An 18,238-nucleotide genomic window follows, 5' to 3' on the forward strand; every position below is an offset into this window, starting at 1 on the left:
CCAATCGTAGATTTGGGAGGTTTTCGCCCTTTTGCGGAGGTGGAAGAGGGCGTGGCTCATTTTTGAAATACACTTGTAACAGTGTGAGCATAGAGAAGAATGGATGCAAAATTTGGTGGCTCTAGCTTTTATAGTCTCTGAGATCCAGGCGCTCAACAAGACGGACGGACAGACGGACGGATGGACAGACGGACGGACGGACAGACGGACAGACAGACATGGCTCAATCGACTCGGCTATTGATGCTGATCAAGAATATATATACTTTATACAACCGTTATTCCCCACAAATACAATTTACCCTATTTACTCTTTGAGTACCGGGAATAAATAGCAGCATCAAATTTGCTTTATTTTTACCACCGATATAAATGCTTAAATATTTTTATGCCTGGTCTAAAGTGTCTATTACAAATAGATTTTTTGTCTCTTTTATAATTGTATTATTTATTAGTATACATTTTCATTTTATAATTACCATATGTATTGGTTTCTGACGCAGTAATCGTTGAATTTACTAATTAAGAGAACTGCTGAGAATGTTTTAAGAACATTTAAGGAATTTAGAGGTAAGAAATTCGACGTGAAGGGAACTCGTGATATTGATTTGGGCTTGATGCGAGTTTCAAGAGCAAAAAAAAGTGCAAAAAATGCGCATTAAAATTGTATATGTTGCCAAAAATTGGTATGTAATCGTTGTGCATAATAAATGGCAATTTACCACTGAAAATTAACTCTAAAAAAAATAAGAATAAGAAAGAAATAGAAACAGTTTGGCAGGCTGAGCTGACGAGCTCAACTGGTGGACAAATGATTACTTCCTGGTGGCATGTATTAAATTTAATTTCAGGTTTCAGACCTTTAACACTTTGTAGGCAAGTTGAAGCTAAAAAAGAAAGGGAGCAACAGGAGGAGACAGAGCACTTGCTTTGGGTTCGACGGACCTTGGGGTAGTCCTCACATTTTGCGCCTTTGATGCGGTCAGTTCTGTCGGGGGTTGTGGACCAAAGTTGACCGCAAATTAAAGTGCACAAAATGCTAAGCTGCTCGCTGAAGTATTTGCGAGAGAGAGAGAGAGCGGTGCGGAGTACATTTTTACCGTTTGAAAAATTGTTCGCTGCGTTCCAATAACAGCAGAGACTGCCCCCAAAGCCGCTTCTCCTGTTTAGCACTTCGAACACTTGAAGCCATTGCAGTCAGCCGCCTGCATTTGCTAGCTCTAAGCTCCCCAGACAGGGCCAAGACATTCTTTGAGCAGAAGAACCCTTTCGTGGTTCGTCCTTTTGCCCCTAAAAGTCTTGAGCAAAATGTGCGGTTTTTGTGGCTTTTCACTTGAGAAATCTAATTAAACAAATAGCAAAAGCTAAAACTTAACCTCAGGCTACAGATGCAGCCCCAGAGAGAGTGGGGATGGAGTCTTAGGTGAAGTTTTAGGTGGAATTTTGGGGCTATTAATAATAAGTTTTGCAGCTGTTCGGCAGGCCAAAATAATTCCAATCTATGAAAACTTTCGGTCATGCGGTCAATAAGTTGCTTGGCCAATAATATTGACTTTAGTTTGAGAGCAGAAACAAGAGCAGAATCGAGAGCATAAGCAAGTGCTTCAAAGTGATTTTTAAGTGGTTTTTGTAATGCAACTTTTGGGGGTGGACATTCATTTGACTTCTCTTAGCAGCTTGATCTAACGCGACTCCCGTCTGCCAAGGCCCAACACCTGGAAGTAATTATAAAACGAAATTCTAATTGAATTTTGTGTTGGCTTAAAGCTGCGCGGCGGTTACCTGCCAGCGTGAGGGGGAGAGCGAAAGTTTAACCAATTTTGGCATTATTAAATTATCCCTGAGACACCGCAATCACACTACCCCACACTGCACCCATGCCCTGCTTTGACTCTTTGGCTCTTTGCCAGTGCCAGTGCCAGTGCCGCGTCGCCCTTTTTGTCATTAATCTTCTTTGACGCGTTTAAATCACATGAATAACAAATTAGATGGCATTTTAGTGCCCGGCACCCTCAGCCCGCAGCCCTCGGCCTTTGTTAGATTCTTTTTTGAAATGTGACAAAATGTCAAATGTTGGGGTGTGGCAAGGAAAAAAAAAAGAAATGTGAGTGAAAATTAAATAACAAAAGGATTTATTACCCGCACCAAGCATCCCGCTTTGTGTTCGCTCACTCTATGTATTTTTGCATAATTCATTGCCTTGTCTGACGATGCGCATACTTTTATTTGTGACTGTTAGCAGTGCCGTGCCTAGCCCCACGCCTGTCCCTTTTCAACCTCTTTGTGCTGGCAGTGTTCTAATTAGCTACGCAATTTGCATTGTCCTTAAACTCCTTTTCATATGTAGATTTATTTTAGCCCCCACACACGTCCCCATTACGTATTTATTAACTCTCTCTACCGCTCGCTCCCCGTCCCTGTCTCTTTTTATATGCCTTTAATGCAATTTAATTATTATTTTATTTTGTGTTTATGTCAGGGATAGGCAACAGGCAACAGGCAACAGGCACAGCGACAGGCACAAGCCTTGCCTTTGGCTTCCTCTCTGACTCTGTCCCAGTGTCTTGTGACATGTGGCATGTCCGACTGATAAATTGTATGCATTTTTAATTCAATTATGTTGCAACACAGGCAGCACAACATGTCAGAGGCTGCTTATGATGTCCTTTCTCTCTCCACAAACAAAAACCCCTCCCCAATTGAAGCCAAAGGCTCAGCGCGCTCTGACAGAACTAATTAAAAACTGGCATTAAAAATATTTAATACACACAGCACGCAAATTGTTCAAGCTTAAAGAAGAGCAGAGACTAGACTCGCCATTCGCAGCTGATATTTCATAAAGATTTACGGACATTTTCGGTGCACAAATCATTGAGAAAACAAATGTTTAAATCGCAAGCGCAAGACAGCTAAGATACATTTTTTAGCCGAGTTTATTGTTTATTGTCTTTTGTTTAAACACTCTACAAATAATTGAATCTATTAGTCCTGGCCAATCATAATTCTCACACGCACAATTCATTTTCTGCATTCAGTTGGTTCGAGGAGTCGGTGAGGAGTGGAGTAAAACTTTGTCAGCATTTCTTTGCGTACTTCCTCCAATTATAACTCTTTTTTTTTTTGTTTATTTTTACAGGGAACTTCGCTGATCATTGGTGTCCTTCTTGTCTGGAATCTGGCTCTTCTTAATTTACAACTTACGCAACCATGAAAATTCGTACAGCATTTCATGGAATTTTTGTTCGTTTTTTGAGCGAATTCTTTTGATTTTTTGCAGCGAAATAAATGAAGTTTTCAGCGCCACAAAAAGTGAATGCTAAATCCATAATTATTGTTAGATGTTGATCGATTTATGCAGAGTATTTTACAGCCACGACACAAAGACTAAAAACGTTTTCTAGATATTTTCAGTTCGCAGCTCGTCATACCTTTAGCTGGTTCTGTAAATGTTTATCATTCTCCTATTTGCGGACTGTTGCGAGAATCTTGAATGAAATAAATGTTGATATATGAATAAATATGTTTACCTGATTCGTCGAAGGTTAACAAGGATTACTTTCAGCTGCTTTGTTTTCGCTCCTAAAATGTACCCGAAGAATGAGCGCAGCTCAGCTCATTGTACTCGTAATTTGTCTTCTGTCAACAAACCACAAAAGGCACTACAGATCGACACATTGTGATCATACTTAACAGGAGTCAAGGGTCAGGGTCAGACCACAGGTAGCAATGTGCAAACATTTAAGCCCAGTACGCAAAAAGGGGCCGATGGTACTTTTCGAACAGCTCGAGGCTACCTAGCAAACAGAGAGTAAAGTCTGAATAAAATGTAAGTCAAATATGCCGCTGAAGTGGAAAGAAGAATGACCTCCGCCCATTTCTAGGAGCTTGAGGCCTTCGTAAGGCGAAAAGGAACACAATTACTCTAGATGACTGAGAATCAATTAAATTTAGATGCATTTCTAATTTATTTAACTTATTGACTTACTTTCAAAAAGTAATCTTAATCATGAACTAATCTACTTCAGTTGGACACTTTGTCAAAGTTCTTCCTCTTTGTTGTGGTCACACTTGATTTTTCAGCTGTTTACATGCCTCAAAACAAAGATCAGATCATGCCTTCCTGAGCAGTGTAACCGTACGAAATGCGGGTTTCACCTCTGGTCACACTCTGCTGCTGGCAAAATAAATTGCACTGTTTGCTAGCAAACTTTCGAATGTTTTCGGATCTGAGTATTAGACTTTATCTGCGTCACTGCACCAAGAGGCAATCTGTATTGATCTGTATGGACTGTAATGTATGACTAATTGGCGCCTTGAATGAACTATTATTTAAATATATTTACCTGATTCGTCGAAGGTTAACAAGGATTACTTTCAGCTGCTTTATTTTCGCTCCTAAAATGTACACAATAAATGGGCTCAGCTCTGCTCATTGTTCTCGTAATTTGTTTACTGTCAACAAACCACAAAAGGCACTACAGCTCGTGGGCTGAGCATTGTGATCCTACTTAACAGCGGTCAAGGTTCAGGGCCAGACCACAGGTAGCAATTTCTAAACATTTACCTGTCAGGCGATTGCTTTCATTTTTGTCAACTTTTTCTACAATTTTCAGCGATGATTCCGTTCACAAAGAAGATCCTTCGTTTACATACAAATATTTTTTTGATTTTAAAAATGAAAAAATGAAAGATAACGAAAGACAGTCTAAGCCGCTGGTTAAGGCGATTTAAAGTAATTAATTTCGGCTTTGTTTTTACAGTTCCTTTGCACACAGGAAAGATCCATTAATCAATTAATGATATTCCCGAATATTATGTGGTCCACAGCCATTAACTAATGACTTAATAAATCAATAAAGCGATCTGATCTTAGTTTTGTGGTATGTAAGCAGCTGTAGAATCAAGTGTGGCCATAAACCACAGCAGAGAGGAAGAGCTCTTGCAAAATTGCACACCAAAGTAGATTAATTCATGATTAATAAATTGAAAGTGCCCAAATTATTGTTATTTGCTTCATATTTTAACAGAATAATAAACAAATAATTAAATTATTTTGCACTGCACAATTTGAATGGCGCCAACGGAGTGCCTTGCAGTATTTTTCGTTGCGCAATATATGGTCACACCTTGCACTTGTCACTTTGTTGTAAACAAAAACACGTGTTTAAAAATGGAATAAAGTGTAAGAAAAGTGGCAGACAAAACTGGCTACTTGTCCAGCATTCAGGAGAGCTGCTCCTCCTGCCGCGAGATGACAACTTTGGCACATTGAAGGACACATTCGCCGCATCAAACACCGACTGGCCATAAAGCAGCGCATCTGTTGCACCAGTGGGCACACCCAAGAAGTTGTGCTGGCCAGGAGCGGCACCAGCACCAGGACACCAGCAGATTGGGTGGCGTGGCGCAAACTAGTTGAAGGCGACCCAAGCAAACTCAATTCAAGGCAGATTCACTTGGGGGAGTGCGCATCGAGCCTGTTGCCACATAAACAGAACATTTTATTAGATTACACATTCGCTGCCGGATCCTACATATTGAAAGAGAGTGAGAGAAAAGTTATCATGGCAGGCAGGCTGGCTGGCAGGCCTCGCTGCAACGAGTCCAAGTCAGAGTGCAAATTTTTTACGACTCCCAGCGGATGTTTTGATACGTTTTTATGAGACGCGCGCGTGCTGTAAGCAATGGCCTAGGCGACTTCCGGCTCGGTCTAGGCTCGACCTGCTGCTGGCCTGGCCTACTGTCCTCTTATCGCACTGCTGAGCATTTGCTTGATGTTCTTTAATAGAAAAATATATTGTGTCTTCGGCTTTTATTGCATTGCCAAGGAGCAAGATTGAAGCGATTGCCATGAAGTCGACATTGGTTTTCGGCACAGGCCCCAAAACCCAATTCATTTCTGGGTAAACAAATTCATCAGCGCCGCCGGCAAACCAAATGGATGACATAAAAATGTAAAGTGAGTACTGACAGCCAGTGCAGGGTCTTGGGATCCGAAAAACTGAAGGGGGATGCAAGAATATAAACTAAAAACTCCGCCAAGTACCCACACAACCTCTTGCATTACTCCCAAAGATTCGTGCCCTAAACAAATCTTTTTGAGTGAAACTTTGTTGGCTTATTGATATTTGATCCATCAGTTAGAAAATGCCTGTAGCCAGAATGCAAACTTAAGAACATATTTATCGGCCAGCTCAGCGGAAGATTCTTTTCTTGGGGAATATTTCGATAGGGTTCCAGGCTGCTCCAATAAAAAATGTCTAATTCAACTTAACTCTGGCATAAATCTCTGCGTCGATGTCTGACAAACGCTTAACTCCATCAGCTATTCAGGCCCCAAGCTGGTGCTGGGGCTGGGGCTGGCGTACTTCAGCAGTCATTTGGCTTGAAGTTCTAGGACTAACTAACTATGTGACCCGAACCCATAACACATTCCTCTCTTTAAAAGTTGCTCAAACTTTGGCTCAAGCGCTCCTACATTATCCTCAGAGCCGGAGCCGGAGCCGGGAGCCGGGCGGGAGATTTGCCTCCCATCCCATCCCCCTGTTAACTGCCACTTTATCCATGGAGCATACTTTTCGGGCATGGCAAATGGCAGCGCTGATTTACTTTGCAATTACAGCCAACTGAGTGGTGGTGGGGCTGGCGCTGCCAAAGCGGAGACGTAGACGGCGTCGCCATTGAGAAGCAGTTGAGGGAGTGGTGGGGGGCGAATGGGGTTAAGGCAATGAACTAGAAAGCTGTCTGATTAGCGTGCAGCTCGGAAAAGTTTCTCCACTCACACTTACATCACACCACACACACACCCCCACATCCGCATACCCACTCGTACACAGATTTATTGAGCCCACTGTCCGCGTCAATAATTTGCATGGGCTAAGAGCGGAGAGAGAGCGGACGGGCGAGAGAGATTGCGGGTGGAGCAGGTGCACAGATTCAAGCAGGGGTTAAGTCAACCTCATTCACACCCCCCCCTCGACCGTGCCTTACATCCTGTGTCAATAGCCAAAGCTTTAACTGCATGCGTCTGTGTCTGTGCAAGAGAGGGAGGGGAGAGAACGAAGGAGAGATTGTAAAAACGTGTTAAAAAAACTTTTCCCGTTTTTTTTTTTTGGTTCGCTAGCTGCTGCTTGGCTTTTTTCATACTACGCAAACACAGCGACCTCAAAGGGTATACCAGATTTGATTGAAGACATGTCACCGACTGAAGAAATCAAAGGAAAGATGCAGTAAAGCGATAACCTGGAGCTGTTTCATTTACTTCAGAGACTTAAGCGACGCTGAGCAAGTGAAGCTACTAGCTGCAGTCAGCAGAGAAATATTTGGGCGCTTTAAGTACCGCAAGGAACGTTCTCTCGCGCTTCGATTTGCATGCAAGGAGTATCCCAATGGTCTGTGCCACTAGTGTGATTTGCCTTTTGAAATTGTATTCTCGCCATGCTGCAAGCTGCAACGGTACCAACGGCGAACGGCAACCGGTAGCCGGCAAAAATAACAAGTCCAGTTCCAGCAGTGACAACAGAGTGACAATAAATTGTTAAGTGTAAAAAGTTTATAGCATTCGACTGAGTGAGTGATGGCAGCAGCGGCTGTGCAAACATATATGTACTAGAGGATGTCTCAGCCCCACACCCGCGCACTACCTTAGAGCTTAGCGAAAAGTTAGAGATGGATTTAGGGTTCTTGCTTCTTTGGTTCTTCTACTTCTTCTGCAAACAACAAGCAGGTAGGCGGAAACCCGCTTTGAGCTGCACTCAAACAGGCGAAGCCCCAAAAGTGTAACCGAGATGAGTGGCGAGAGTGCAAAAATGAGTAAGAATGAGAGTGCACACATGCAAATGGGAGAGAGAGAGACATTGCCTAGACACTGTTGTCTGCTGGGCGATCCACAATGGACAAAGAAAACATCAGAGAGGGTGCCAGCAACAGGCGCGTCTTTGTGTGTGGCGAAAATTGAGTTGAAATCTCAAATGTGGAATAACAACTTGATTGATTTGTATTTTTTTTTTTCATATTTTATACAAATATCAAGAGCAGAAAGAGTTATCTTTGGCCCCAAGTGAACTTCCTCTTTCATCACATTCCAATACAAAAAAAAATTTATTGACAGAGTGACAGAGCGAATGTTGTCTCTGGCGCCCACTTCACATTCACATCCAACGCTGCTGGCCCTGTCAGTGTCCTGCCCTGCCCTGCCCTGCCGCCACCTGATGGCTGATGATGAAGATTGATAATGTCCAACAGAAGTAAAGTGGGAGCGCAGCGCAGCGGGCAGGCTGCCCAGAGAGATGATGAGGTGCTAACGATGGTGACAACGACTGAGGGCAGGCGCGTCAACAGGCGTTTGATAAATCATGCATGCCAAGTACAGTGCAAACCCTCGCCACCACCACCGACAGATTAAAGAGAGAGCAGAGAAAGGGGAGGAGAACGAGCACGAGCAGGAGCAGGAGGAGACGCAGACTGAAAGCAAGAATAAGATGGCGATAAGCAGCGAAGAGATGATGCAGCCAGCCAGCCACCCACTCTACCTACCTGACTTTTGGTCGCTCTAATCAGCCTTCAAATAGAACCATAGCCGAAGAGCTCAAGTTTTTATCTCTGCACCCAACACCCTCCCACCAACCGGGCCACTCAACGACTCATTTCCACTCGCGAAGAGCGAGTCAAAGTTGTCGCTGTCTCCGTCTCCGTCTCCGTCGCTGTCTCTCTGTTGTCTGTCGCCTTAGCCCAACGTCAATGTCCGCCCTCAGTTGCATTTTGTCAGCGGTTTCGTGACAAAGCTCCAAGCGGTTTGCACCACACTCCCGTATTGAAACCCGACCAGCGTCACATCAATAGTTGTTTTTGTTTTTTCTGTGTGTTCGTGTGAGTGAGTGATCGCTAAAGGAAATTGTAACCCAAAGGAAGGAAGATGGGCCAAGAGGATCAGGAGCTGCTAATACGAGGCAGCAGCAAGCACACCTCTGCCGAGCATTTGAACAATGTGAGTACGAGTATCGACAATCGGGTCGGTCGATTGCAACATTCATTCATTGGTGAGGCTCGAGCTTGCAGCAGGCGTGAGAATAGCATAGCAAAACATTCGACTAACCGCAATTGCGTAAACAACAAAGCAGATAAAATAGTTAGACCCCAGACAAGCAGAAATTTGATAGTCCCCACACACGTATTTGAATGCATTTTATTTCGGCCCAGGAAATGCCTCAATAATTATGAATGATGTGAATCAGCACAGGGCTAAGGAAAGACAAGATCTGAAAGGTTTCAATCGTGCAAAGATGATAAACTAAGGGTTTGAGTTTGATATTTTAATTATAGGAAATTCCTTAAAATTATTCAAAATTGTTCAGGATCAAAAAATGATTTCAACTGGGCTTCAATTGGAGTTTTAAAGGTTTCACTTCAATGTAAACTTTAACCATTTCAGACCCTATAAATATTTATTTATTGTTAAGCAACACCAAAGGGCAGGGCGGGGCACTTGGTACTTTGGTCTGTCAGTTTTACTCCAACAATTTGAATTCTTATATTTGACACCCTTTCTGCTAATATTAAAACTAAATCAGTTTGATTGCTTGACTACAAGCGTGTCCCAAGCACATTCTTAGCCTAGTTTCAGTGGGGCAGAACGCACAGACTACGGCCCGGATTAAACATAAGTCTCAAGATAGTGGAACAACATGGTTGGGTGCTGGGGGGCTATAAGATACTTTATCTGCAGCCAGATCTGTTGAGTACTTATGAGTTATTTACTCTGTATGATGTGATGTGATGCTTGTGTGTGATATTCCATAATCTCGTCTTGTCTTGTCTTATCTGGGTCATTATTTGAGCAGGCCTAGACCATGCTTTGGGTTCAGCCACTGATACGAGTATCTTCTGGCATTTTGTATCTGTATCTGTTTACTTGCCACCTCTCTCTCTCTCGGCTATCATGCAAAATGGTTCAAAACTTTTGAGCAAGTTCCTCCAGAGACAACAGGAAAAAGGTGGATAAGAGGCAGAGAATATCCGTGAATAATTAGCTTGGAACATTTCTCCCGAAAAACATATTCTGGCAACAACTTTTGTTCGAGGCCGTGTCGAGCCTCAGTATTCATCCAAGTGAATGACTTTTGAGTGCACTCATTAGCCACTCGACGAGCCCCTACACTCGAGGACAAAAGGAAGAGCCAAAAAAAAGACAAAACAAATTGAGTCGCTTCTTCATTTAGTCATTTCAATTTGTCAAGTTCATCAAAAAACATTTTCTGTTGCGCCATCTGGGCATAGATGACAGAGAGAGAGTGAGAGTGGGAGTGGGAGTGGGAGAGCCCTGGCAGCTGTAGTCCTTTAGCTGGAGACATTCACACTCCACTACCATTTACCACCCACTCACGAATTTCTTTCATAAGTAATTCAAAAATAGCACGCAAAGTAAAAAGTAAAAAGTAAAAGAAAATATTAAATAAATATGAAATGTAGCATCTTCTTTTTTCTGCTTGCCATCTTACCAGCAAAGAAAGAAAGAAAATAATATACCCAGATAAGACTTGAAGGGAGCACAGGGGGGCACAAGAAAAGAAAAACTTTTTAATAACATTTTTCGGCCTCATTTGTTGGGAAAACAATTTTGCCAGGTTTTCTGAGTCACCAAAAAACGCCCCCACTCCAGGCCTGCTCTCTGGGAGTGCTTGTAACGGATATTAAATTTTTTTCCGCGCTCACCTCGACGTCTACCAATTTCTCAGCCAAAAGTCAGCCCCCCAACACACACACTGGACAACACAGTGGGGACAGACGATGAAGATGGAGATGAAGAATCAGCATCAGAATCAGAAGAAGAACGTTGAGCTGGTTGGAGAGCTCTTTGGGCAGGTGGACGACATTATTTGTGCGGCTGAGCATACCCTTTCTCTGCAAAGAGTTGCATTGATTAGATAGAACGAAACTAGGAGAAGGCAGGGAGACTTTTTGACGAGACCTTCGGCAGCCACTCGGCAACTCGACACTCTGCAAAATGTTGCCACAAATATTTCCTTTAAGTCGGTGGATTTTGACTTACATTTCGAGTGCCCAGTAAATAATTTATATGGGAATATTTATGTATATTTATCGCTCGTTTAGCAACAAATTATGAGAGCGTACTCAGGATTCGGGTCCACGAAATGAATTTATTTTTTAATTTGCTTTTTCATTGAATGTCAGCTTTTTATTTTGGCTCTCAGCGCACGCTGTCCCCCCCTCTCTCTCTATCCCTCTATTTGGGCAGTAGAAATCTTCCACCGTTGGCATTTTTTGCTTAATTTTTTATGATTATTTATAAAAATTTTATGTGCTGCGCTGTAGAGTGTGGGGGTATAAAATGTTTTCCATGTTGTGGCCATCATTTTCGTTTTCTCTTTTTGGAATGTTTTTTTTAAATATTTTTGTTTGTTGTTGGTTTTGCCTGGACGCCAATTAGCGGATTCCTTGTTATTTATGCTCTGGCCGCAGGCCCTCGTGGAGAGGAAACCCCACAAGCAGCGGCAAATGGAAAACAGAAAATTGTTTATGAAAATGAAAAATGGAAAATGACAGCGGAGACTGGAATGGGCCAGAAAACTGTATAGTAGTTTGTCCGAACCTTACCGCAAGAGCAGCGTGGGTGAAACGTCTTCGGTTACCGCTTCGAAAGGGAAGCCCCACCTGGACCCACGAAGGGAGCCACGGCCCAGACAATCGACGGCTGGCAGCATGGGTTTCGTTTGCTAATAACCAATGACAGTGAGTCTATGGCTCGAGCTGTGGGAACAAACTGAACATAAATACTTGAATTAACATAAAATGATTCATGGCTAAAAGTGGGATGGATACTCCTTGCATCAAACTGCAACTTTTCATGCTTACTTTTCGTTGTTTTTTCTAGAAATAAATTATATAATTACGCAGAATATGTGTAGAGTTTTGCGTAAATATTCATGATTTAGATTCCAAGCAGCCACTTGCCAAAACAAAAACGAGAAGCTGTACTCAAGCTCAAGCTCAAGCTCAACTCCTCCATTTGGTTCGTTGAGCCGGTCAAGTGCGTGGCTTTGTCGAATGTCCTTAAAGTTTTTATATTTAATAAAAACAAAGCTGACGCGGGGGGGCTCAAAGTTAGCCGAACGCAAGCCGAAGATGCTGGCGATTTACACTCACAATTGTCTTATGAAGTGGCAACATGGCGCGGCAAACCAATCCCAGCCCAGCGCCCTACAACCACCCCTCAAGGACGTTAGCCGGCTGCGGCTTATGGCTGCCCTAATTTGCACATTTTAAATAGGCGCCAAGGCTCGGGCACGGGCACCGGCACGGGCACGGGATCTTGAGCATTTTTATTAAACAGATGGGCCGCCGTCGTCGGTCCTTTTGGGTCGCTGGGACTGGGACTGGGACTGGGTCGGGGGCAGGGACTGGGGCATGGATTAGCCCGGCTAGCCAAGATTTATGCACAGACGCCTTCATTTTTATGGACGGACGCGTGAAATTGAAAAGTTTTGTGTTGCAAAACCTTTTTGCGAGCTACACTAAACGAAATCGGAATTTTCAAATTAGTTTTTTAACAAATAAAATGTCTAAAAATATTTTTTATATATTTTAAATGTTAAAAAAAAAATTAATTTTTGCGTTTTGTGTTGCTAAACCTTTTTGCCAGCTACACTGCAAGAAAGTTGCTGGTAATTCGAGATTTGTTTGCTAAGAAAATACCTTGAAATATTTTAAATTAATTTTAAATGATTAAATAATATTTTAATGAAAAGTGTGCCAATTTTCTGTCAGTGTAGTGGCCGCCTTGCAGCCTTCTGCTTATCGTGCTGCTCCTTATTTAAGCAGCTCCTCCGTTTAACCATTGCCTGAACCTTTTTATTAATTTATTCACTCATCCCTCGACGGTCCAGCAGGGTGGGGATGGTGGCGCCTCGCAGAGCTGCATTAGCCAGGGATTTGGCCAGGCCAAGAACTACGGCACCCTGCGGCCACCGACGCCACCAGATGGCACTGCCAGCGGCCAACAGCCGGAGAATCTCACCTATGCCTGGCACAATCTGGACATCTTTGGGGCTGTCAATCAGCCCGGCTCCGGCTGGCGCCAGCTGGTCAATCGCACGCGCGGACTCTTTTGCAATGAGCGACACATACCAGCGCCGCGGAAGCATCTGCTCAAGAATGGTAAATAGATGCAGACGGAAGGATGGCACACAGATAGAGGGATAAATATTTTGCCTTCTCCTTCACAGTCTGCGGCGTGGCCTATCCGGGCGAGCTGCTGGCCGTTATGGGCAGCTCTGGTGCCGGCAAGACAACGCTTCTGAATGCTCTGGCATTTCGCTCGCCGCAGGGCATACAGGTGTCGCCATCGGGCATGCGAATGCTGAATGGACAGCCCGTGGATGCCAAGGAGATGCAGGCACGCTGCGCCTATGTGCAGCAGGACGATCTCTTCATTGGCTCGCTGACGGCACGCGAGCACCTGATATTTCAGGCCATGGTGCGCATGCCGCGGCAGCTCAGCTATCGCCAGCGTGTGGCACGCGTCGATCAGGTCATCCAAGAGCTGTCGCTGAGCAAGTGCCAGAACACGATCATCGGGGTGCCCGGTCGCGTTAAGGGACTGTCGGGGGGTGAGCGCAAGCGTCTGGCATTCGCCTCGGAGGCCCTCACGGATCCGCCGCTTCTCATCTGCGATGAGCCCACCTCTGGCCTGGACTCCTTCACCGCCCACAGCGTCGTGCAGGTGCTCAAGAAGCTGTCGCAGAAGGGCAAAACCGTCATACTGACCATACATCAGCCATCGTCGGAGCTGTTCGAGCTCTTCGACAAGATCCTGCTAATGGCCGAGGGACGTGTAGCCTTTCTCGGCACACCCAGCGAAGCTGTCGACTTTTTCTCGTAGTAAGTAGACAAACCAATGGAACATTTTTAAACACATTTATTCTCGTATTGTGCGGCCATTTCAATATTTAATTGATTTATTATTTAATCACTTAACATCATTTAATCAGATTAATCACAGGTGGAGCTTGAGCTTAAATTTATATATTAAATTCTAGTTTTTAATTTGCACATAAAATATATTTATTTTTTAAATTTGAAATTAAAAATTTAATTTAAATATAAAACTCTTCAAAATAAATCAAATATTTGTAACTTGAGGCCAATTTATATTAATTTGTATACAGATATATTTAAAAATATATATGCAATAATTCTGTTTACTTAAAACTAAAAAATTAATTTAATATTTTAATAGTTAATTCATATTTATATTTCAAAATGATATACATTTTTTTTTTATATTAAATATTGGTTCAAGCATTTGCATACATTTTAATCACATGAATGCTAAAATTAATGATAAAAACAATTTCTATTTGCGCACACAATAATTGTGCAGGAAATGCGCACTTTTTTCACCCATTTCTGGTAATTTGCTTTTGCTTGCAAATATTCTTTGAAATAATTAATCAATATTTAACATTTTATTGTACCAATTAAACTTAATGCCAAGGGTTGTAGTGTTGCATATTGTTCGATAATTTGGAACGATTTTTTATACCCGGTACTCGAAGAGTAAATAGGGTATATTGTATTTGTGGGGAATAACGGTTGTATAAAGTATATATATTCTTGATCAGCATCAATAGCCGAGTCGATAGAGCCATGTCTGTCTGTCCGTCTGTCCGTCCGTCCGTCCGTCTTGTTGAGCGCCTGGATCTCGGAGACTATAAAAGCTAGAGCCACCAAATTTTGCATCCAGTCTTCTATATGCTCACACTGTTACAAGTGTATTTCAAAAATGAGCCCCGCCCCCTTCCGCCCCTGCAAATGGGCGAAAACCTTCCAAATCTACAATTTTGAAGATAAAAGAAAACTAAATATCTACCATATCTATCAGATCACCAAATTGAGATCCGATTGGAGCATTATTATAGCCACAATAAAGAAATTAACTAGCAGTGGCCAAACCCACCCCGTCCCGCAGCTTATATTAGTTTTTTACACATTCTCTCATTCACACTCTGCTTCGCGCAGTGCCGCGTCGCTGCCCATGCCGCAAGTCTGCAGTGTGTGGGTTTAGGGAAGGGGAGCGAGCTAAAGGAGCGTGTTGGTGTGAGAAGTGTTGTAGATGTAGATGACAGATGAAGAAAAAATGTACAATTTGACAAAACACCGCTAAGGTGCAGATGTAGTACTGAGTGCCGGGTATAAAAGTTGTGACGCGTAAGAAGCGTCTCACACGTCCCTTCTCGTTTTATCAGAAAACAGCAGGACACGTGGAAAGAATAATCCCCGAACTCAATTAGAATTAAAAAAGATAGGAAACAAAATCAGAAACTAGGAAATGGATACAACGTTGGCAACAGAAATTGGTTCGGAGGATTGCTACGATCTGAGCCGTAGCTGGAAGAAGTTGGATGATTCGGACCACTCGATTTGCTCTGCCTGCAGGAGGTTCAGTGCAATATTCCAGCAAAAAAAAAAAATTGGCATTGGCATCCCATGGCATTGCCATCATCTACGAAATGCAGAGGTTTGAGCTGTGCTGCCACCAGGCCCTGGGACGTCCCATGGTGCAGCCCAATAAGCGTGCGGACCGCGATCGCTTTGCACTGCTGGGAAAATTCAATCTGAATCCATCGAAGCCAACGGGTGAAGCCAAGAAGCTGGTTGTGGGCTGTGTCCATATGATGCAGGGCAGTCCCCTGGGCATGGATGGTGGGCCAGATCTGGCGAGTATGCTGCGCAACGAAATACTCGAGAACAGTCGCGACAGAGGCACCTTCGACTGCATTCCCATTATTGTTGGTGGAGATTTTAGCTTCTCTCGCAGCGCCAAAGCATTTTCCACACTGACTCGGGAGTCCTTGTATGCGAGCTGTTCCAAGCAGCTGCTGCCCGTCTATCAAACCGAACAAACGTCCAGCTACGACCAGCAGCAAGGTTGGATCAGTGCCGATCACATGTTCTACTCGAAAAGATGTACACATCATGGCACACGCCTCTGCAGCTACTACACGTTGCCATTGGAGACCGTGGGACGACTGCCCAACCAGTTACTTGGCTCGAATCACTTCTGTCTGGCCGTCAACTTTATTGTAGATTAACTGTGTAACGCCAAATGAATATACAAGAAAAATGTATTCCACGAATAATTAATATCCGACATTTGTTCACTTGGTTCTCATGGGTTTCTGTGGGCTTCACAATTTATTTGTTATTATTTTTTAATTACTTGATTTCTTGAACTTTCAGTGTTGGGGCCCAATGTCCCACCAACTACAATCCGGCGGATTTTTATGTACAGGTACTGGCGGTTGTACCGGGACGCGAGTCCGAGTCTCGGGATCGAATTGCCAAGATATGCGATAACTTTGCTGTGAGCAAAGTGGCCAGAGATATGGAACAGCTGCTGGCCACCAAGAATCTGGAACAGCCAATGGAACAGCCCGAGAATGGTTATACGTACAAGGCCACCTGGTTTATGCAATTTCGGGCAGTGCTCTGGCGCTCGTGGCTATCCGTGCTGAAGGAACCGCTTCTGGTTAAAGTGCGACTCATTCAGACAACGGTAAGCGGAGGAGGAGGTGGAGAATGTCTCAGCGATTGTTGGCTTAATGTCAAATTCATGTATTTCCCCACAGATGGTGGCCATCCTGATTGGATTGATCTTTCTCGGCCAGCAGCTAACCCAAGTGGGCGTAATGAACATCAATGGCGCCATCTTTCTGTTTCTAACCAACATGACCTTCCAGAATGTTTTCGCCACCATCAATGTGAGTGGAAATAATCTCTAAGATCCTGTTTCTTCGTTACACATTTGTATCCCTTTAGGTTTTCACATCCGAGCTGCCGGTGTTTATGCGTGAGGCCCGAAGTCGTCTGTACAGATGCGATACGTACTTCCTGGGCAAGACCATAGCGGAGCTGCCGCTGTTCCTCACCGTTCCCTTGGTATTCACGGCGATTGCATATCCAATGATAGGACTGAGGCCGGGCGTGCTGCACTTTTTCAATTGCCTGGCGCTGGTCACGTTGGTGGCCAATGTGTCAACATCTTTCGGCTATCTGATATCCTGTGCCAGCTCATCCACGTCGATGGCTCTGTCGGTGGGTCCACCCGTCATTATACCGTTCCTGCTGTTTGGCGGCTTCTTTTTGAACTCCGGCTCTGTGCCCGTCTATCTGAAGTGGCTGTCGTACCTGTCCTGGTTCCGGTACGCCAACGAGGGGCTGCTCATTAATCAGTGGGCCGATGTGGAGGCGGGTGAAATTAGTTGCACCTCCTCGAACACAACGTGCCCCAGCTCCGGAAAGGTCATTCTAGAGACTCTAAACTTTTCCGCTGAGGATTTGCCACTGGATTACGTGGGACTGGGCATCCTCATTGTTAGCTTTAGGGTATTGGCTTATCTGGCACTGAGACTGCGGGCCAGACGCAAGGAGTAGAGCCGAGATCATAGTTAATGAGGGTTTTTTTTTGTATGTATGTATTACTCGTACGTGTGTGTGTAATTATTATTATTATTATAATTATTGTGTCCATTGTTTGGCCTACCCCCCAACCACCACCCCACAAAATACCTACATTTACTGTTACTTAGCTTGAAATACTTGAAAATAAAACATGCTTTTTTACTTCAAAACAAAATATATCACTTTTAACATTTCAAGTCATAATAAAACTAGTCTTTAGCAAATAAACATTTAAACAGCGCGCTTAACTCGAACACACCACCAGTACCCAAAGTTCACCAAACGTGTCAAACTCAACACCATTATCTTGAAAACGTGGACGAAGCTCACCACCGCCACTCTCGCGCTCTGGCTCTCACGTCTTTCTTACTCACTCAGCCCCATTGGAGAAGCTCTCTTAGGTTCAGTTCGCGAGTGCAGTGTGAAAGTACCTCTTTCCTATTCCCTACTTACCCCTATGCAGAGCGAACTACAAGAATTTAATGTATTGTTTAATGGGAATTTTTAGAGCTTGTTGAATATTATTTCTTAAACATATATTTTCAAGGTTTAGGTAAGTTTTTTCTTGCATATCAAGCGAACTAGTTCACAGCGGAGCAGCATACCTGTGGCGTTTACGCTCTCTGTCTGCTGCTTCTCTCATTCGCGCTCTCTCTCTCTCTCTCTCTGTCTGCCTCACGCGCGCTGACTGTTTGTGACCTTATGCGCCGTTCGTTCGACGCTCTTACTCTCTCTGTGATTCCGTTTTATATTGTTGGCCG

The 18,238-nt window shown here is 43.7% G+C and overlaps 1 protein-coding gene across 1 annotated transcript; it reads left to right on the forward strand.

Annotated features, from left to right (window-relative positions):
* Positions 1 to 8,658: 8,658 nt before the first annotated feature.
* LOC117898618 (protein white) lies at positions 8,659 to 17,643 on the forward strand. The gene is made up of 6 exons (XM_034808177.1): positions 8,659 to 8,985; positions 12,905 to 13,172; positions 13,241 to 13,895; positions 16,257 to 16,572; positions 16,646 to 16,777; positions 16,836 to 17,643. The coding sequence occupies exons 1-6, from the start codon at positions 8,914 to 8,916 to the stop codon at positions 17,448 to 17,450; spliced, it is 2,058 nt and encodes a 685-aa protein (XP_034664068.1). The 5' UTR covers positions 8,659 to 8,913; the 3' UTR covers positions 17,451 to 17,643.
* The last annotated feature ends 595 nt before the right edge of the window (positions 17,644 to 18,238 follow it).

The sequence above is a fragment of the Drosophila subobscura genome, chromosome A, assembly GCF_008121235.1.
Source record: "Drosophila subobscura isolate 14011-0131.10 chromosome A, UCBerk_Dsub_1.0, whole genome shotgun sequence".
NCBI lineage: Eukaryota > Metazoa > Arthropoda > Insecta > Diptera > Drosophilidae > Drosophila > Drosophila subobscura.